At 48.2% G+C, this 21,172-nt stretch overlaps 1 protein-coding gene and 1 long non-coding RNA gene across 2 annotated transcripts in view; one reads left to right on the forward strand and one right to left on the reverse strand.

Moving 5' to 3' along the window:
• Positions 1 to 21,172, forward strand: part of SRRM4 (serine/arginine repetitive matrix 4) — a 154,947-nt gene that overhangs the window by 125,934 nt on the left and 7,841 nt on the right. The window contains exons 9-12 of the mRNA XM_004464683.4: positions 12,243 to 12,547; positions 16,938 to 17,141; positions 19,889 to 19,999; positions 20,568 to 20,705. Coding sequence (XP_004464740.1) covers positions 12,243 to 12,547; positions 16,938 to 17,141; positions 19,889 to 19,999; positions 20,568 to 20,705 — 758 coding nt within the window. The remainder of the gene's footprint in view (positions 1 to 12,242; positions 12,548 to 16,937; positions 17,142 to 19,888; positions 20,000 to 20,567; positions 20,706 to 21,172) is intronic.
• LOC105746711 (uncharacterized) lies at positions 64 to 20,939 on the reverse strand. The gene is made up of 4 exons (XR_001118997.2): positions 20,759 to 20,939; positions 13,303 to 13,386; positions 1,401 to 1,512; positions 64 to 951 (listed from the first exon to the last, which is right to left on the reverse strand). It is a non-coding gene; the product is annotated as an uncharacterized lncRNA (long non-coding RNA).

Genomic DNA, 21,172 nt, shown 5'->3' on the forward strand with positions numbered 1-21,172 from the left:
CCTGTCTGCACAAGGTCTTGGGAGTGGAGAGCACAGCTGCTCTCACTCATCCCTTTCACTGATAAGACCAAAAGTCCAGAGAGGTTAAGGGCTGGGGCAAAGCCACAAAGCAAGGCAACAGGGAATCCAATCTAAAGCTGGCATTGAGCAGAACCCTGCAACACTCCTCCAGGTCATAGAGGAGGGCTGGAATTTGATGACTTCAGTCAGTTTACCCCAGAAAGTTTCATGAGCAAGGGATTTGGAGCTGGATTTGAATGCAAATCCTAGTTTCTTGGTTGTGTTGTTTTGGGCAAGTTGATGAACCTCTTTGATCCTCAGTTTTCTTGTTAGTAAACTTAATACAACTTCCATATGGGATTATTGGGAATATCAAATACGACAAAGTATGTGAAGACCTTTTGTAGTTTCTAATGGGATAGACAAACAAACAGGAGATTGAAAGTTATAGTCAACAGCTGTGAAGGGAACAGTCTCTTCTGGCTACAAGTGAACTTGAAAAGTTCAGGGGGCTTCTCCCTTAGGAAAGATGTGGTAGAAGAAAAAACTCAGGGGTGCTTGCAGAGTGATCAAGGAGGGGAAGGCAGTGATATACAAGAGTTGGGCAGGGTTGACACAATGATTATTATCTGCATTATGGGAAACTCTTCTTCATCAGTCAAGGCATACCTGTATCATCATGGACCAGTTTTGCCCAAATCCTTTCCAACCATGATCTTCCAAGTTCCCTTCTTTGTAGAGATGCCCATGATTACTGAGGTCTTAGAGACAGCAAGTGACCACTACATTCTCCCCAAATATCCTAAGAAGGAATCTTCCCAGGATGGCAGCGAATCCAGAGGCCTGGGTGCAAGTTGTGGCTTGATTGGACAAATCATTTCACATCTCCCAGTCTCAGCTTCCCCAACTGGAAAATGGGTGACTATCCCACTTGTCTTCCAGAGGCAGTCGCTGCAAAGGTAAAAATAAATTTTTGAAAGTAGCAATAAGAGGAGGAATAATGTTTTTAATTTAGTAAGGGGCTGTCCAGTCTCCCTAATCATATTGTGGCAGCCCATCCTATGACCAACCCTTAGAAAAAAGTGCCAGTGGGAGCAACTGGCTTATACTTTCTCAGTGCCAGGATAGTTTTCTAACAAGGTCATAATCTGTCAAGTTATTGCATAAAGCTGGGTGTCTCCTCCCACACTGACTGGTGAAGTACTAGTTTGACTAAGATACAAAGGTTCCTGGGGCTGGGGTTAGACATCTTGATGGTCCCCAAGGTTTCAGCCCCTATAGAGGAGCTTAAAGCCAGGAGCTCATCCATACCTAAAAGGGAGAGGCCTTAAAAGCTCACTTAGCTTAATGCCTTTGATATGAAAAGGGAAACTGAGACTCACAGAAAAGAAATGATTTACCTGGGCTGTGGCAAGGCAGAGTTGCTACAACATGAGATTATGACAAACTTGTGGTCAAATCCTGCCTTGAACTTGGGGTAGTTACTTAGACCTTTCTGAGCTGCAGTCTCATCTGTTTAAAAAAAAAAATGCAGATAATAACAGTCGCTTCTTCAATAGCTTGTTGTTAGGACACAAACAAAGTAATGTAAACTGTTGAGCCCTGTACTTTGCACAGTATAAAAGCTCAGAAACTATTAGCAGGTATAAGGACAACATCCAAGATCCTGGCTCTGCATTTACTAACTGTGGAGCCTTCAGCAAATTCCATAAACTCTCTGTGTCTCAGTTTCCTCAATATCTGAAAAATGTGAATAATTACAGGACCTACCTCATAAGATTATTATGACGATTCACTGATGTAATGTAAGTAATAATTTTAGACTGTCTATGCAAGTAGTAAATGCATATAATGTGTGGTGCCAGTCGCAGTAGCAGCAGTGGAAATGGCAGTGGTGGTGATAGTAGAGGTGGGAATGGGGATAGAAGTGTAAATTCCAGGCCCAGGGTAAGTCAGGGGCTGATCAGAGAATAGAGCCTGGGCCCTGCCTCCCAGACCAGTTTCTTTCATCCAGGATGGCAGTGGCAGTCCAGATAACGACTCCCAACCCACTCACGGTTGCCCGGTTCCTGGGAGCATCAAATGTCCCCAATTCCTAGTCTCTGTGGATACTCAATACTGGCCCTTTCTCATCTTCTCTCTTCCAAAGGCGAAGATAGAAAAAGGTACCAGTTTGGAGCAGAAGGCAAAGGTTTTCCAATTTCCTGGTCCCCAGACTTTTCTAGGCTTTCTATTATCTGTTAAAGAAAGCAGCAAAGTCACTTTCATTGAATCACTCATTTAGCCCTTCATTCAAGTCTACCGGTATCTACTGAGCATCTAGAATGTGCTGGAATCCAGTGAATAAGAAAGAAACAGTATTTGACTTTTAATGGGTGAGACAGACAAGTTCAAAATAGTAAAAGATGATATACAACAATTGAAGCTGAGATGCTGAGAGAGAGTGGAAGCTAAGCAGGCAGGAATGGGCTTAGGGTTAGGGCAGAGAAGGTGACAGCTAACTGAGAAAGTAAGAGTGAGCAGGAGTTAGCCAATGAAAGGAGGAAATGAAGATGGGAGTCGGCATGGAGATGCCATTTCAGGGGAAAGGTCCAGCATGTGCACAGACCTGGAGATGAAAGAGCACAGTACTTGCAGGGGACTCCATCTGGCTGGGCAAGACATGGGGCTCTGGGTTTGAAAAGGAGCTGGAGTGGGAAGGGGCTTTTATGCCTTGCTCCTTCCTCATTGGACTATAGGCTTTTCATATGGGCAGTTCTTTAGAAGGTGAAGGACAGGTACATTGCATCAATGGGGTATATCTGCATATATGAATATGCAAATTTGGGGTAGTGACTTATTGAAATCCTAACGGGTGAGCTAAGGAAACCTGAGACTCTCTTGTTCTCTCAGAGCCCAAATCCAAATGGAGGGGTCTACAGAAAAGGTCTAGGGACCTTTCACAGCCTCACTCACGTCCCTCATTTCCACTCAACCATCCCATCTAGGCAAAGCCCTGGGGGGACAGAGAGATGAGAAAAACACTCTTCCGGGCCCCCAGGAGCTCACAGGCTAGTTATGGTACAACAGAATGTTGCACTACAGTGTGATAAGCCTTGAAATTAGGGCTGGGATCGAGTTGGTAAGCCCTGGTGGCTAGTACTCCAGTTGGAAAAAGGCACTGCCCCCACCCTAGCCCCCAGCCAACCCAGCCATCCCATTCTTCTAGGACTTCCTGGACCTTCTCAAACTCTACCAACTAAAGGGGAACCCTGCTTTAGTGCCAGGGCCAGCTTCCCTTCTGAAGGGGGCAGTCCCCGCACTACACCAGTTGTGGAATATTTTGACTATCATCCCTGGTGGTGATGGGAGCATGTGTACTATATGGTGGGACCACAGAGGAAGGACCAGACAACATTGTCTGGATCTTTACAAATGAGGGGCCATTTAAGCTGGGCTTTGAAGGTGGGTAAAAGTTCACCAGCTCGAGGTGCCCTGGTGGAGAGAAAGAAGGAGAAACACCACTGCGTGCCAGGCACCGTCAGACACTTCACACAATGTTTTTCTCATTTGGTCCTCAAAAACAGTTCTTTGCAGTAGACGCAATTATTCTCACCATTTAGTAGATGGGACAACTGAGGCTCAGAGAGGTGGAGGGATTTATGAATGTTACACAGATGGGAAGGAGGAAAGCTGGTATGAATGGTGGTTCTGGGCCCAGGAGCTCACTCTGAGAGCCAGCAAGGAGCGTAGACTGGACGAGGGGGAAGGTGAAGGCCAAGGCTGACCGAGGCCTCTCCCAGTTGCACGCAGCTCTCCATGGAGTCCTCCATGACGGGAGAGGAGAGGAGTCAGGAAGGAGGCTAAGCAAGCCTGAAGCTGGACCAAGGAGAAGGGCAGGTTCCCTTTTCCCTTCTCCTGCCCCTAGCCTGTGCCAACAGTTATCACACACCTCTTGCCAAAAAAAAACCATGTAGGGGGAGCAGATGCATCTTAAGTGGTTGAGTGCCTGCTTTCCATGTATGAGGTCCTGGGCTCGATCTCTGGTACCTCCTAACAACAACCAAATTTTTCAAAAAGACAGCTGTCCTTGGGGAGCAGATGTAGCTCAGTAGTTGAGCGCCTGTTTCCCATGTACAAGGTCCCAGGTTCAATCCCTAGTACCTCCTAAAAATTAAAAAACATGCCTGTGCATATGCCAAGCCAAAACAAACAAAATTGACAAACTGGAGGAGGCAAGAGAGGGTAGTGATTTAAACATGGACTTTAGGGTAGATCTGGGTACTCGGGAGTTTTTGATCCACTGTTTACCGTGGGTAACACCAATAACTATGGAGCACCTACTGTATGCCAGGTGCCATGCTAAATTCTTTACAAGTATCATCTTACATTATGGTAACAGCTCTTCAAGGAAGCTCCCACTAATATCCCCAGTAAATGATAAGGAAACCACAGCTCAGAAAAACTTAGTAAAAGGCAACTGTTAAGAAGCTAAGATTTGAGCCCTGATAATCTGACTCAGAGTCCATGTGCTAATTAAATGACCTCCCTCATGTCAATTCATTTCTCCGGACCTTAGTGTCCTCACCTGGACCTTGGGGTAATATTGGCCCAATGATGAAGTGAAATGAGGTATCCATTCCTTCAGGCATATTCATTAAGCACCTACTATGTGCCAGACATTGTTCCAGGCAATGGGTAAGCAAGATGGGCAAGGTCCCCGCCATCATGGGGCTTCTGCGTGAAGAGCTTAGGTCAACGTTTGTCCATAACCCTCGATATGCCATAGTCACTAGTGTTCTTGTCATTGTAGCAGCTGTGTTAAACTTACTCCACGTAAGCCCAGGCATGATGCTTTCAGAGTATATCTGGCCTCAAAAGAGCTTAATCCTATCCAAGATCTCAGGTGAACTTCCCAACAACCCTAGGAAAAAGGCCAGATACTGGTCCTCCTTTTGTAGAGAGGGAATGCGAGGCCGAGGCAGAGTCTGTGCATGGCCCGTCAGGAAGGTGGAGCCTGGCCTTCAGCCCGACTCGGGCGCTGGCCCACTTCACAAAGGGCTCCGAGTTCCTGCCCCGGTGGGCGGGTCAGCATCCAAGGCCATGCAGTTCAGAAAGAGGGGCCAAAGCGCAGAAGGATGATGGGAGACTCATGGATTTCCAGGACCCCTTCCTTTCAAAATGGGAAAGGACAGTAGTGTCAACTTTTACTTTCGCTAAGAGAAAACAGAAAGAAAAAAGAAAACTACCATTTCATACCACTCAAGAGACATTTTGTCAACCAAAGAGAGAGGAAGGTCATGACCTCCGAGGAAAAGATGGGCCTGTAAATCAAATGCATTTCGCTGGATGGACCCATTGCATTGAACTTATTTTGCTCATTTCCCTTTGGCCCGGTGAAAAAATGATCTCACATGGACCCATGTAGATGTCTTTGGCAACCTGTGGGTTGAGGCTTCAGAGAAAGGGGGAGCTTGAAGCTCCCATTCCTCCCTCGGGCTCTAGCTGATGGGAAGGAAAGAGGAGGCCAGACAACCCTGCCCAACCCAAGGTCAACTGCAATCTGCAGCCCTGTGAAATCGGCCTTGTCCTGAGGGACTTTGTCCTCTTCCCACAATCCCTAGCGGGGCCTCCCTCTCTTTCTCCATTCCCCCCTCCTCCCAAATGAACTCCCAACAGGTCAATGAATCCATTCTTTTGCTGTCTTCCTAATTAGTGTGCTAAGGAAGATGAACAACAGCAAGGAAAATAAGCTTAATGTCTTTGTACAACAAAAGGATTTTTCTAAAGGAATAACCAGAACCCTCTAGCTAAAAGCTCTGCCATGCAACTCTATCCTCACATGAGATTTTCCAGTCTCCCATATGGCAGGGAGGGAAAAAAATTTATAGCCATCTCTCTCCATGGGGCCATTTGAAGCTCCGTAAATGGACTTGTTCAGTTTAATTGGAATTCTCTTCTTGATTGTATTTTTGTAACCTATTAGGCCGTGCTGCCTCTTGATCTCAGAATTCAGCTGAAATTAAATTTTGAAGTGTAAGTGAGAGGTTGCCTTTTTTCCCCATTCTTGATTAAATAATGATTTGAAACAAAAACAATAAATAACAGTGCCGGCTTCCCTGGAGGGCTGAAAGACTCTCCCAGTGAAACACCAGGGAGCTGGAGTTCATGGTGGGGGGATTTAATTACTTATTAGAAAAACCTAAGCGTTAACACCAAGTATATTAAGAAAAAGAAGATGAGGCAAGCTTACGAGGAAAACAAATAAGGCCACTGCAGCCTCACGGAGAGGGCTAAGGGAGCAAAGGGGAAATATTTGTTAGCTTCCCCCAGTGGCCATGAGCCTTCATGAAGAGCAGTTTGTCCTTAAAAAAAAAAAATCTGAGATCAGCACACCTAACCCAGAAGAGGGAACTTGTAATAGCTCTAGGGTCTGGTTACAGCTTGACGGCTCCAGTCTCTTGGTTCCTTCCATCGACAAGAGGCCAAATGGGGTCAAAAGGGTCTAGCTGGGGAAGACGGAGTAATCGACTTCACAGTTCTGGAAGGGAGAGATGAAACATACAGAGTGCACTGTGTTTATGTTGTTTATAGAGGGCTCAGGGCTGCCGAGAACAGAGGGCTGTAAACTTAGGTATCTCAGGGCCCCCCAGGGGACAGATACAAGTGACATTGTCCCTGCAACTGCCCTTTAGCCGATGATTGTCAATCAGGAATGTGTGCCCAATGTTGCCAGATTTTATTTTTTCAACAGAAACTAGAAATGGGGTTTTTATGTGAAATCTCCCCATTCCACATTGTTGGTGTTTAATTCAAATTTATTTTCAAACATACCAAGTGGACTAGGCAGAGCATACCTGAAGGCCTTGGCCTGCCAGTTTTCCAGTTTTGGGTTTGGGGTATTGAAGCAGATGCTGTCCATATCTCTCCCCTCAGCTTCACCACTTCAGGGCACACAGCTAATTTTCAGCAGCCGGACGGCATTCTCTGGCTGCCGAAACCCTCTTTGCCCACCTGTGCGGCAGTCCAGGTACACGGGAATGGACACCCGCTGGGTGCAGCCTTCAACCCATAAGTGATGGGAATTGGTGTATAAATGCCCCAGCTCCCTCACCCCTGCATTGGGAACAACTGTGGGATGTGTTTCTATACTAGCTCCCCGAGGATCCCAGTGGGATTAAGCTCCAGCTGCCCAGTGTGGCAGCTGGTTTGGTAGCATGCCCTTCCTTGGCTCCTTTCCTCCCTTTCCCATCTCATTCCCCTCACCACCACCCCCACTCCTCTGCAGAGTTGCCTTTCTCCATCAGGTAAACTACTTGCATTCAAATTCCTGTCTCACATTCTAGGGTAATCCAGACTTCAACAGGTGTTATTTCTCTTGGTTATTAAGCAGAATTTACTGGGCTGGATTTTCTTCCAGGCCTCAAAGGCAGGTCTTTGTCAAGACATAATAGGAAGAGTAAGGGCGGAGCTGGAGGAAAGGGTAAGATTGGCCCAAAGAAGAGTGCCCTTGAGGGCCCCAGGTCTTACATGGGGGCCCCGGGGACCACGAGGGCATTGTCACTGAACAACGGTGGGTCGAGGATGATCCTTTCTACCAAGTATCTTGGAGACCGTGTTCCAGCCAAGCTGGGAGTACAGGGGCAGAGAGCAGTTACATGCACAGAAGAGAAATTCCCAAAGGCTGAAGAAGAGCTCTTCAAAGATGAATTTTGAGAGGTCTATTATCTAAACGAGGAGGCAGAGAGGAGCAAGGGGGAGACATCCTGTCATGTCAATGTCAAGTGGGCAAACGTTTGCCTTTTAAGTGCCAGGGTGAGTATCTGATGAGGAAGGAGACATCCAGAGATGCGAAGTCACAGGAGAGCATGGGGAGGCTTCTGATGTCTGTCTATCATGATGTCCACGATCTAAAGTTCTCGTTAGCATTTTCATGACCATCTCCCCCAGCCCCCTACTCATTCTGCTCCCCTACCCCAAATCCTCTAAGCGGGTCAATTAGAGTGAGAAGATTTGTATTTTCAGTACTTGCTAGTGATGCTATGTTATGCTGGTGTGGCCTGTACACGACTGGTTGACCAAGAGGACAACTGTGGGGGTTCATTTAAACCCCACCTACCTTCTATACAACTGTGTTGCGAATGCTGATTGAAGTGGGGCTGCTTCAGCCCAAAGAGAGGTGTATCTCCTTGTCTGACCAGAGGGGGTGCCCTTTCCAAATTCTTGACCCAGAAGGAGCACCATTCTACAACCTGAAAAAGGTGCTGAACGGGCTAGCAGCCCTGTTACATGAAAGTAGCCGGGTCCAGTCCATCTTTTAACCAAACCTTCCAGAGTAGTAGAGGGTGGAAAAGGAAGTGGAGAGAATCAGCACAGCTTGTCCCATCAGGAAGCTTTAGTTCTGGAAGTCCTCATCCTAAACCTCCAGCTTGCACTGTTGAGAATCTGCAGCTAGAGCCCCTGTGCATTTTCTCTTTGGGACCCAGGTCTGAGAGTGTCAGGAGGAAGGGGAAGATGAGTTAAGTGTACCTCTTCCCTCTGATATGAGCCTTGACCTGAAACTTGATTCTAGAGGTTCTCTCTAGCTCACACACCAAGTCCTGAGTTGGTCTCAAGACTCCAATCTTCAGCAAGGGGTCTACCTTTTTTCCTAGAACTATTTTGAGTATGACAGCGGCCAGTCCCTCCTTTACAAAAGTTCAAATCCCCTCGGTCACCCAGCTGGACCATATGGGGGCCTGATCACCCAACCAAATTAAGTTTGGATGGGCACACAGAGCCTTCCAAGGTATCATGGAGTGGCTGTAATCATTCAGCAAGATCTACCAAACATTGATGCTGTACCAGGCACCTGAGGGTACAGTGAACCAACCATGGCCTCAGCCCTCCACAAGCTCCAAAACAAGAGACAATACAACAAACTATTACCCCACTAAGTAATTGTGTTGTGGCACACAGCACACCCTCATTTTTTGAGTAAGTGATTTAATGAAAGATTGAATGAATGAATGAATGAAGAACAAAGTGTTGTGCTACTCTGATTTGGGGGGTCAGAGAAGGCTTTCTAAAGGAGATGTTACGAAATGTGGAGGATGAATAAATTTAGGCATGTGAAGTAGGAAAGAGGGAAGAGTGTTGCAGGCAGAAGGAAAAGAACAAGTAGTGGTCTTGGGTTGGGAGAGCAAGATGTGGTGGCCCCACCAAAGAAACGCTCATTCATCAGCTTAGTTGTGAGAGTGTGTGAAGGAGGCAAGACTGAGTTATAAAGGGCATTGTAATCCATATCAAAGAGCTTAGATTCATCCAAAGAAATGGGACTTTTAAACAAGTGAGACAGCTTGGTGTTTTCACTCCTTGTAGTCATACTTTCACCTGTTTTCTGGTGATGACAGAGAAGCGTGATGCCTGGTAGAGTTCTTAGTTCTAACCATACAGGATACATGTAGATGATGTTCAAGGTCAGATGGAGACACATTGAAAGAGTCCCTGTGAGCTTGGGGTGTGGGGTTAAGAAGGTGAACAAGGCAAGGTCCCTTCTATAGACACTAAACCTGAAGTGCCCAAAGGGCTCTCACAGTCTCCAGAGATTCTGGCCAATGGAATCCCTGCTGCATCAGGGCAGATGCTTTGAAATTAGTAGCCAAGTAGGAGAACAAATGACATGGCTTGCTAGCCACAAGGTAATGGAAGCCTTTATGTTCACTGGCCCTTTCTCACTTGAGGTATTTTCCAGCCTGGTTCCCTCCAAGATGGCCCTGCCTGATTCACTTGTGGTGTGTTCAGTGCCAAACAGTAAGCATATCTGGGCAGGAGATTCCATGAATCCAACCCTGGGCCAAACCCCAGCCTGAGAGGTCAGGTCCCAGGGTCTAGGTGCCTGGTGTGATACTTCCTCATCTGTGACAATGGCAGTAGAAATACACTTGTTACCATTAAACACCACAGAGGAGGGAAGGATAGGGCATCCCAACTGCAAATGGGGAGACAAATAGGAGGAAGTGAACAGTAAACCAACCTTTGTATTATTTTTAAATAAGTCTTGCTCTTGAAAATTCCATCTGGTCAACCTAATTTGAGGTCTCTTCTCCAAGGGCAGAACCAACCAGATCACCAGGCAGGTCAAGTGATAGCTGGGCTGGGTAGAACTTGGTAAAGTTGGACCATCACCATCTCTATGTGCAGTCTCCCGGGAAAAGCTACACAGGAAGTCTCAGCTTCCCAGCTCCAGGCTGAAATCCTGAACTGCTAGGGTTATTTCTTATTTTTGCAGTTCTAGTGTTCCTGTGTCTCACCCTAATGCCCAACGGCTAAGGAATGGTTCCCTGAGAAAGCCCCAAAGGCACTTTTGATGGTCAAGCATGCCCAGGGCAAGGGTACAGAAAGAGGTCTGCATGTGATATGTATGAATATTTATAAATCAAGTCAACAAGCTTAAGTAAAATATATCCTCCTATCTTGGCAAACATACCTTCGTACATACTTTTGAATTTAGAATCTTGGATTTCTTAGAATGCCAAGCCAGTGCATGACAGTGTGGGGCAACCTGCCCCTAGCCCACCTCCAGCAGCATCCAACACCTCACACACATGCACGTGGACACCTCGGCCGGAACACCCAAGTTCTTCTAAGTAACTCTACCCTTGAGTCTGGGGTTGTGCACCCCTGAGCTCCCTCCTCGAATGCTGAAGAGTCCTTGGAAGAGGCCGACACAGACCTTGGAAGGGAGTTCAGGGACCACTTAAACCTAGAATTCTGGGATCTCAGGGACCCAGAGAGTGGTCTGGGAGTGGGGAATGAGGGATGGGAAGGGTTTACAAGTGGGCAGAACGTCTTGGGTCCACAGATTTCTCATCCCACGGGTAAGGTTATCACCAGGGAAGGCTGAGGGCAGGATCCCTCTTGCCCACAACTTAAGCATGGAGGTGAGAACCAAATCCACGGTGTCCTCCCACAGTGATACTAGTCCGAATATTTAGAGGAAACCATCCATAGTGCTTCTAAACACTGCCTTGCCTTCCGAGTGCTGGTTCTCCTTTACCACCCCTACTCCTTCATCTGGCCAAGATCAGCCCCAAACAGGATTCTGGGGACCCCTCCTCATTCCCAGTCTCCCCAAAGCCAAATCTCAAAGCACCAAGGGAGCCAGATATTTACACCCAGGTAGATGCAAACTCTAGCGCCATTTGCATCTCCAGCAAGGGTTTCCCGATCCAACGTGGGCATGAAGGGACTAGAGTTGACGGCTTGAGGTCCCCCAATGGCAAAACGAAACAGAATTGACAGCCCATCTGTCCAGAGCACTAAAATACCAAAACTCAAAGTTGAGAACAAAGTGTGAGGATGTGCAGAAAGGTGTGTGTTTTTTCTTGTCATTTGCGACTCTGATGATGGACTCACATTGCCCGCTCTTCCCTTTCTCTTACACCTTACCTACCTACTAAAGGAGGAGTTCTTGCTTGGTAAGTGGATATAATCCGCAAAGACATGAGAGAATTTATTAGAAGCCACTCGAGAGCCTTAGCTACCTTCTACAGGGGGAAAAGGACACACACAAATATCTGTAGAGACCTTTTTGTTTGTTTGTTTTCAGTCAGACTATTTGACTTCCTTTTTTTGTTTTTGCTCCCCCCGCTTTCTTTTCTCCTTTAGTTGAAAATTGCTAAAATGTCAATTTGTGACCTTGACTTTATATTAAAAAAAAAAAACTCATCTTTATTTCATTTCTTTTCCCCATGTGATATTTGTCTAGGGTTCTATTCAGGCAACTTTTTCTTTAAAAAAAAAATCAAATTCATTGAGGATTTGGTTGAAGCTTAAAATTTTGGCTTTATCTGCTTTTTTTTTTTCATTTCTAAGATATGTTTTCAGGCCCATAGCCTCATTTTTTTTCCCCCTTCCCCTTCCTTTATGTTTATTATTTTTTTAGGTTGAGTTAAGGGTGGTTTACACACCCTTCCTATTTTCTCTTTTGTTTGAGTTCCTTCATTAGCAATTAAATTCCATATAATTTCCTTTTTCTTTTGTTTAATCTGGATCGCATGCTTTTTCTCTGCATGATACCTAAATCTTCCAGTTATCCTAGCAGGGGGTAAACCAATATCTCCTTTCTGTGCTATTCCCTCAGGAATTTGTGCTTTTGTTTTTTGGCGTCTCTTTCTTCTCCTCTCTCTCAGTGCATCATGACGGTAAACATTTCTTGGTTATTTAGCCGCAGCCCACGGGCCCGGCGCTCAGCAGCGGCCAACGGGTCTTTTTGCTTTCAGATCACTGGGTCGGGGTCTGCTGCTGACCTCTTTACCAAAACAGCCAGCCCGCGCCCCACCTCCCGCGGACGCTCCCAGGAGTACGACTCAGGCAATGACACCTCCTCGCCACCCTCCACGCAAACCAGCCTGGCCAGGTCGCGGGGCCAGGAGAAGGGGAATCCCCGCGGGGGCCTCAGCAAGAGCCGGGAGCTCCACAGCGGCAACTCCTCTGATTCAGGGAATTCCTTCACCACCTCCTCGCCCCAGAGCAAGGGGGCTGCTTTGGAGACCCTCTCCCCCTCCACCAGGAGCCGGGAGTCAAGGTCAGTGCACCTGGCGGGGAGGGAAATGTTCCTACTTTAGCCCCAGCATCTCGATCTCTCTACCCACAGCCCAAAGGAGCCTTTTATGTGCAAGAGAGAGAAACCTCAACGTGAACTGACTTAATTTCTGAAAAAACTCATACCTAGTTTTAGGTACAGCTGGATCCAGGGGTTAAACTATGCCACTGGGAATCTGTCTCTCCTGTTCTATCTCTCAGCTCTACTCCCCTCTCTATTGGCTTCCTTCTCAAGCAGACTTTCCCTAAGCAGTGACAAATATGCCAACCAGCCTACCTTCCATCGGTTTAGCAAGGCATTGGAAGGACCATGCCTATTTCCCAAGGATTGCAGCAAAATACAGGGCCGGCGTTCCTTGACTCTGCTCAGCTCCCCTTGGGTCTTTTGACCCCCCGTGGACCAATCACTCTGGTTCAGGGAATGCCATGCTCTCACTGGCCAGTGTGTATCATATGCCACTGGTGGGGCTAGTTGAGAGGGTCTGCCCAAGTCCACTAGCACTGGAAGAGGACTGTTTCCCTGAAGGAGAAGTTAGAGTGCCACTAACAGGAGTAGGCACGGAGGCAGGGCAGACAGAAACAGATGTTAATTTTACTAAGACTCTCAGGAGAAGGTCTAATGTTAAATTTACTTTAAGTCACTGTCACTTAAACATACAACCCACAGAGCAATTTTAGGGAAAGTGAGATCAAGCCTTCCTTGAACACCGAGACTTCGCGATGCCTTGGCCCACTTACTAGATCATTTTCCTGTAGGAGGTCCTTCTGCGCAGTTGCCCACGAGCCAGCACAATTCCACAGCAGCACCCCTTCCTCTCCCACCTGCAAAATCACAACGACAAAATGCTAATCACTGAGATTAATGTCACAATAATAGCTACTAAAATTTACTGGTCGCTTGCTCTGTACCATTCAGTTGGTTATTTATCCTTCAGTGTGTGTGGTTTTTGGAGTTTTTTAAAGGTATCAGGGGCCAGGGATTGAACCCGGGACCTCGCATGTGGGAAGCCAGTGCTCAACCACTGAACTACCTTGGCTCTCCTGAGTTGGTTTTTTCATTTGTTTTTGTTTTTTCAGGAGGCACTGGGATCCGAACCCGGGACCTCCCGTGTGGGAGGTGGGTGCTCAACTGCTTGAGCCACATCCATTCCCTCAGTGTGTTTTCTGGTATGCCAGGCACTGGGCTTGGTGGCATGGTCTTTTTCCTCAGAGCTTGCACTGGATGGCCACATGCAGAGCTGAAGGAGGGTGGATAGGATTTGCTGGAGTACGCTGCCCTGCCAGCAGGGGGGTCTCCTTTCTTTTGGACCTGGGGTCTGCCTTGGTTCAAAGTAGCCAAGAATTCAGAAAGCTGGCCGGAGCCTGGACACTGAAGCAGTTAAGAGCTTCCTCAAGGACAGGGCACCCTTTGTCCCAACACTCAGCCCCCTTCAGTCCTAGACAAGCAGCCCGACCTCAGGTGTGTCTGCCCAGGACATCCCAGGCTAAGGTCACATCCTCATAGCAAATATCAGTGTCTCCAAGAACAGGTAGTAATGTCCCCAGATAAGGGAGAGGAAGAGAGGAGGAACACAATATACTGTGGTACTATTTTGCAGGAAGAAATAAATAAAATAAGAATAGCAACAATAACAATGACAATAATGATAATGGCACTAATATTTACTGAGCCTTAACTCTTTGCTAGGTACTAGCTCAAGGGCTTTCCATACATAATCTTCCTTAAGTCCTCCTAAAATCCTTATGAGATAGGTACTAATCTTGACTGACAGGGAAACTGAGGCTCACAGTGGTTAAGAAATTCTGTTAATAAGTGACACCCCCAGGATTCAAATGCAGATCTGTCTCCAGAACAGGAGCTAAAGCCTGAGGGACATCTAGCAATTATCTCCTTCATTTGATCTGTGTGGACAGTCAAATTAAATAATTTAGACCTCGCCTTTCACTCTGAAATAGAAACAATCATTAATTCTACGGCTATTTATATCATGACAGCTATGAGCAGAGAGCTCAATAAATATGGGCTGAGTGGAAGAGACACCAACTCTAAATCAAAGGAAGCAGGGGAAGGTGGGGGCGCTGGTGTGGTGGCAGGGCACAGGGTTTGGAGCTAGACAGACCAGGATCTAGGATGCTGGGTGGCCTTATGGTAAGTGCCAGCCCTTCTGAGTCTTCTCTGTAAAACGGAGATGATAGCACTAGCTTCAAGAGATTGCTGGGAGGACTCACTGAGATGATGCTTGTGAAGCGCCCAAGACACCGAAGAGCTTCAAAATGTTGAAGCCACAGAAAGCTGCTAGGGACCTAGGACCTGGCCCTGTACTGGGTGCTGGGGAGGGTCAAGAGGCCTGTCCCCGAGGAGTTCACCACCTGGTAGAGGAGAGACCACTGACGTATAAGACCAAGTGAGGCAGAGAGGAATGGGGGAGTGAGGGGCTGGGGGCCACTTGGAGGTCACCCAAGTGGGATGAGGAAGTCTTCCCAGAAAAGCCTGAACCAAGACCTGGACTCTGAGGAGGAGCTTCCAGGTGAAGGACCAAGGATGAGGATTCCAGGCAGTGGGAAGATCTTAAGGCCTGGAGAGAAGGGAGAGGAGAGAGAGAATCCAGGAGGAACAGAGAGTCCAGCGTGGCTAGAGTCAAGAGAGGGAAGTGGGTGAGACTGGAGGGGTGCAGGGGCTGGGTCAAGGAAGACCTCGAAAACCATACTAATGGGATTTGAAATTGGCCCTTGACCCTATCCAAATGAACGTGTTCTTACTGACACCCAACAGCAGCCCAGCATGACTCCAGGCTGAGTGGGGGTACAGAATGGCTCCTCTTCTTTGGGTGATCTCAAACAAGCCTCTACCCTTCCTTTCCTCCACCTGGAAAATGGGCTACGTCAATGTTTTCCAAACTTAAACCAAGTACACGCCATCTTTGTGGATTTCTGCCAAATCCATGTGCTACTGATACTCTCATTTACTTTAATAAACTCACTTTTTATATAAATAAATGTAAGAGAAACTGATAGCAATAGCTTAAATAGAAAATTAGTGTCACTTGTCCTGAAGAGAAAGCGCCTGTAAGAATACATATGATTAAAGCGTATTTAATTCTAGAGAGTTACAGTTGCCTACCCAAGGCTCTGAGCCTAAGGCCTGCTCTCCCTCTCTTTGGAAGATTACAAAGTGTTCCAGAGGTGTTAAAGCACCCACAGAGGCTTCCTCATTAATGTAATCAGAGGGACTAAAAAAGATTTGAAAGGGGAATGCATTTCTCACGAGGTGATTTTTTTTTTTTTTAAGATTTATTTATTTATTTAATTCCCCCCCTCCCCTGGTTGTCTGTTCTTGGTGTCTATTTGCTGCGTCTTGTTTCTTTGTCCGCTTCTGTTGTCGTCAGCGGCACGGGAAGTGTGGGCGGCGCCATTCCTGGGCAGGCTGCTCTTTCTTTCACGCTGGGCGGCTTTCCTCACGGGCGCACTCCTTGCGCGTGGGGCTCCCCCACGCGGGGGACACCCTTGCGTGGCACGGCACTCCTTGCGCGCATCAGCACTGCGCATGGCCAGCTCCACACAGCTCAAGGAGGTCCGGGGTTTGAACCGCGGACCTCACATATGGTAGACGGACGCCCTAACCACTGGGCCAAAGTCCGTTTCCCTCTCACCAGGTGATTTGATGTTTATTTCCCAATGGCATGCATCCCTCATTTGGGGAAATGCTCAGTTAGACCATCTATCTTTTTTACTTTTTTACGTTTTGAGGTAATTTATTACATAGCAATAGGTAACTAATAGAGGCCACATGAAAATTAAGAACTTTGGTTCATCAAGAGACAGATAATGTGAAATCATGAAGCTGTAAACTAGAAAAGAGAATTTGTAATACACATAATTGACAAAGGACTGGTATCCAGCATATAAATCAAGAATTCCCACAAATCAAAAGGAAAACAAAATGACAGTAGAAAAATGGGCTAAAGACAAGAACAATTATTTCACAGAGAGGGAAGCACGAATGTCAAATATATAAAAGGACACTCAGCCTCATTAGTAATCAGAACGATGCAAATAAAGACCTCAATGAGATGCCATTTTTACTCATTAGATTGCCATGAGTTAAGAAGCCTGGCAGTGCAATGTGATAGCAAGGATGTAGATCAAGGGGAACGCTTAAATACTGCTGGTGGGAATATGTAAATTGGAGCAACCACCGCAGAAACATTTCTGTCTCTTCTATCTCGACCCTTCCAACATCTATGGAGGGAAGAGTCTTAGCAGCGGGAGGTGAAAAGAGGTTCAGTAAAGCCCAGGCAGAGGTGTGGTATTAGCTCAAGATGCTCCAGACTGGCCAGCCGTCCAGTGCTAATGGACTTTCTCTCCTCCTGCAGAGGATTTCAGTCGCCGTGTCTGGAATGCTCCGAGGTGAAGAAATCCAGTTTGGTCCCATCCACAGCCCGGAGCTCCCCCATGAGAGGGTGTTCCCGCAGCTCCTCCTATGCCAGCACCCACTCCTCCAGCTACTCCTCCCGATCCCCAAATCCCAGGGCCTCTCCCAGGTATACCCGGAGCCGATCCACCTCCTCCGGAAAAAGGTGAGTGCAGTTTTGGCTTTTGCTCTGCAGCCCCTTCCTCCTTGGGGAGTGAGTTAAGGCGCTGGTGATGTCCTTTGACTCACTGGGGAGAGCAGCCAGACAGACTTGGGTTTGAAGTTTGAATACTCATTCTGCCTGTTACTAGCTGGTAGCTGTGGGGAAGTCCATTAACTTCTCTAAGCCTCAGTTTCCTCATCTGCAAATTAAAAATTATAACAATACTTACCCTAAAGGAATGTGTGGAGGATGAGTGGAGAATGTGTATAAAGCACATAAAATATTACTTGTAACATAATGAGTATTAGTTACTATCATTGCTATTGGTGGGGAGACAAGTTAATGCGTATCATTTACCTTCTGCTACATAAAAAATAACCCAAAACTTAGCCTTAAACAACAATTATTTACTCAGTCCATGATGCTGCGGGCTGGGCTCAACTGGTTCTTCTGATCTTACTGGGCTCACTCCTGCATCTGTGATCAGCTGGTGGGTTGCCTGGGGGCTGGCTGATCTAGAATGATCCCAGTTGACTCAGCTCTGCTGCATGTCAGCTCTGCTGTATGTTTATCTGCTAAAAGGCCAGTCTGCTCTTGAACAAAGGGTGATGGCAGGTTCTGAGAGAGAGAGTTGAGGTCTTGGCTTGGAATTGATATAACATCCCTTTGGCCATTCTCTTAGCCATAGCAAGTCCTGCAAGGCCAATGGAGATCCAAAGGGTGCAGGAAATAGTCCCTACTTCATACTGGGAAGAACTCAAAGTCACATCGCAGGGAGCCTGGCAGGGAGAAGAAGAATTGAAGCTATTTTTTGCATTCTGCCACACATTTCCAATAATCACTAGTACTTTGCTTGATTTTTGCACATGGAATAATGCTGCAGAAGAATCTGCAGACATGAGATGATCGCAGGAACTGGACGGGTTCATCTAACCCAATCAACCCATGGCTTCATGGAGCCCAGCTCCCCTCTACAAACAGGAATTCACAACAGAGCCCTCTTTTGCAACTATATAATAATAATAATAATAATAATAATAATAATAATAAGTTGCTTACTTGGTTAGTTATTTCAAGACCAGTTTATTTCAAGAGAGAAGGTGAGGGAGCTGACAAAAAAAATTTCAACATGATAGAATGACATAAATAGAAGAGAAGATCAGGCTAAAAGGAAGAGGAAGGAAGTAAAAATTAAGTCAGTAGAAAGGTTAAGTCCCAAAAAGCACATCCTGCCATCTTGTGTACTTGCTATAGCAGTGGTCTGCAAATGTGACTCTGAGCATCCTTGCAGACAAGGCAAAGAAGGAATCTGCTCTGTTTTATGCTGTATTATTAACAAAAAAGATAAGAATTGAACCAATTGCCTGGAAAGGCAGCTATTTCTGATTTCTTTTAAGTCTATCAAAAATGATTCCAGTAGCTCCACAGCAAAGGGGTACAGTATCATGCAGTGAATGGGAATGTCTGGCAAGATCCTTTCACAGTATCCAAAAGCATGGCTCATCTTGACTCTTGCTTGTAGCGTCTCTCAATGTACAGCCACAGAGCAAGTGGGCAGGAAGAAATTTTCAAGGGGCCATTGCTGGACCAGGGCACTGAGATTGGAGGGACAATTCCTGCCCCCACTTTACATCACCTTGGGCAGCGTATAAAAGCAAAGCCCCAGAGCCATATTTAAAGCACATGGTATGATCCTCTAAGAAAGCAGGAAGGGGTTATTGCCTAACATGTAGGGGAGGACAAGTCAGAGAGAGGCTTCCTTGCAAGTTAAAAAGAATAGCTGGAAAAATTTTAGTCTTTCTACTAGGGAGAGCCAGTCATACCAGCCTGAGAGTGTCCCCACTACCCATTCCTGTGCTGCAGCAGATCCTGCCACTCCATCACAGCACTTTCCCCTGTACACAGACACGGTCATGTGATCCCTCTCAACCCGGCAGCCACTACCCATAGAGCAGAATCATGTTTGAGAAAACAATTATTTGAAATCCAGACTTAAGGGAGATGAGAAAGAAGAGCAGATACTCCTGTGTAACTGGTGGAGAAACCAAGGCAGCAGTTCTCTAAATGTGGCAGGCATTGGCAGAGAGGGAAGAAAACTGGAGATAGGAGAGGGGTTATTGGAGGCACAGTAATCCAGCAGCAGTCAAGTCAGGAGGACTCACTTTGGAGTCAAGCAGTCCTGGGTTCAAATCCCTGACAAGTTGTTGTGTGACCTTAAGCAAATAACTCTGTGTCTCTGACTCCACAACTCTAAAATAGGATTGCAAATAATACCCACCCCCTAAGATTGTGTTAAGGAGGAAATGAGATCATGTATGCAAAGCATTGAGTTCACCTGGGACATAATAAAATACAGAACAGCTAACTGCTCCTGTGTGCTGGCTGGGTGCCAATGTGCTAAGTGATGGACCCTAATTTACCCATTTAATTTACTACCCTACAGAGTAAGTGCTGTTGTTACCCCCATTTTACAAATGAGAACACAGAGGTCCAGAGAAGTGACGTCACCAGCCCAGGGTCACACAGCTAGCGCATGATCAGAACAGCGAGCACCCATAAGAGGAAAGTGGTCACCCATCTATAGCTATTAGCCGCCCGAGGGGAGGAGCGGGTTGGATCTCTCCCCAGGGGCCTCCTTCCACCTCCCAGTTTCTCGGAAGAGAAAGGTCGCCGCCCGGGGACCTGCTGGCGGCCGGGACAACCCTGGAGGTGCTCAGCACGCCTCTCAGGGGCTGTTGCCTCTCCTGCAGGTCCTACTCCCGCTCTCCCAGCTACTCCTCCAAGTCGGGCAAGCGGAGCCCGCCGAGCAGAAGCTCGCGATCCCGCCGCAGCCCCAGCTACTCGCGCTACAGCCCCGGCAGGTACCGGCCCCGCCCCGACCCCGCCTCGGGGGGATCCGCCCCTCCGGCCCCTCCTCCCCGGCCGCGCCCCCAGGCCCCTGGGATCGGGTCTTGCTCAGGTGGGTACGGGGGAACGACTCGGCCTTGCCGCGGCTCCCTTTGTCTTGTGCGGAGTGGCAGCGAGCCCCCAATTAGATCCTGGTGTCCTATGACCCCAACCCAGACACTCCCTCGGCCGCCTCCTAGAATTCACGCGGCGGGCCCCGTGACTCTGGATAATACCCCATCCCTAGGTCCAGAGCCCCTGCTCACCCCGCACGAGGACGTGCGCACAGCACCCGAAGCCCTGGGCCACCCAGAGGCTGTCCACGCCCCCGCAGCCGCTCCCCTCCCCAGCGCTCCCCCACGCAGGCTGCCCGCGACCCTCTCCTCCCTCCCGCCGGTGCTCGGGGCAGCTGCGGACCCCATCTCTTGCCCCAGGGAGGTGGGCGACCGGTAAGGAGAGGAAGTGAGTGCCCTCTCCCTACACGCTCACACGGAGAAGACAGCCGGCCTCAGCCCCCCCAGTAACTCCCCCGCACCCCTTCAGGGAGCGGGACCCCAAGTACAGCGAGGACTCGCAGCAGCGGGAGCGCGACCGCGCGCGGAGGAGGCGGAGGTCCTACTCGCCCATGCGCAAGCGCCGGCGCGACTCCCCCAGCCACCTGGAGGCCCGGAGGATAACCAGGTGAGGCCAGGAGGGGCGGGGGCACCCTCTTTCACCCTCCACCCCGGTCGCACCTGCTGGCGCCTCCGGCTCTTCTCCGGGCTGGGCTCTCGGAATCGAGGGCGCTCGGGGACCGCGTCTCCCAACTCCTGGCATCTATTTATCTGTTCAAAGCCTCGGTCCCGAGTCTTCCCTCCATCCCCGCTGAGGAGGAGCCCTTGGCGGCCGGGCCGGGGTGGTCGATGGGGAAGGGGTGGGGCCAGCCCGAGAACCTGGGTGGGGCCGGGGAGGCGGAGCTGGGGCGCGGGGTTGCGGTGGGCGCTCCAGCAGCTCAGCTCCCAGACTGAGGTGGCCTTTCCTGGGTAATCCTCGGCCAAGGGTGGAGAGGGCAAACGGGACGAGGAAGGTGCTGGAGGGACTGGGAGAGAGCGTGGTCGGGAACGGGGAGAGCCCTAGGTTTGGGGTCCAGTCCCGGCCGTGCCCCTTTC

This window comes from Dasypus novemcinctus, chromosome 19 (assembly GCF_030445035.2).
Source record: "Dasypus novemcinctus isolate mDasNov1 chromosome 19, mDasNov1.1.hap2, whole genome shotgun sequence".
NCBI classification, from domain to species: Eukaryota; Metazoa; Chordata; class Mammalia; order Cingulata; family Dasypodidae; genus Dasypus; species Dasypus novemcinctus.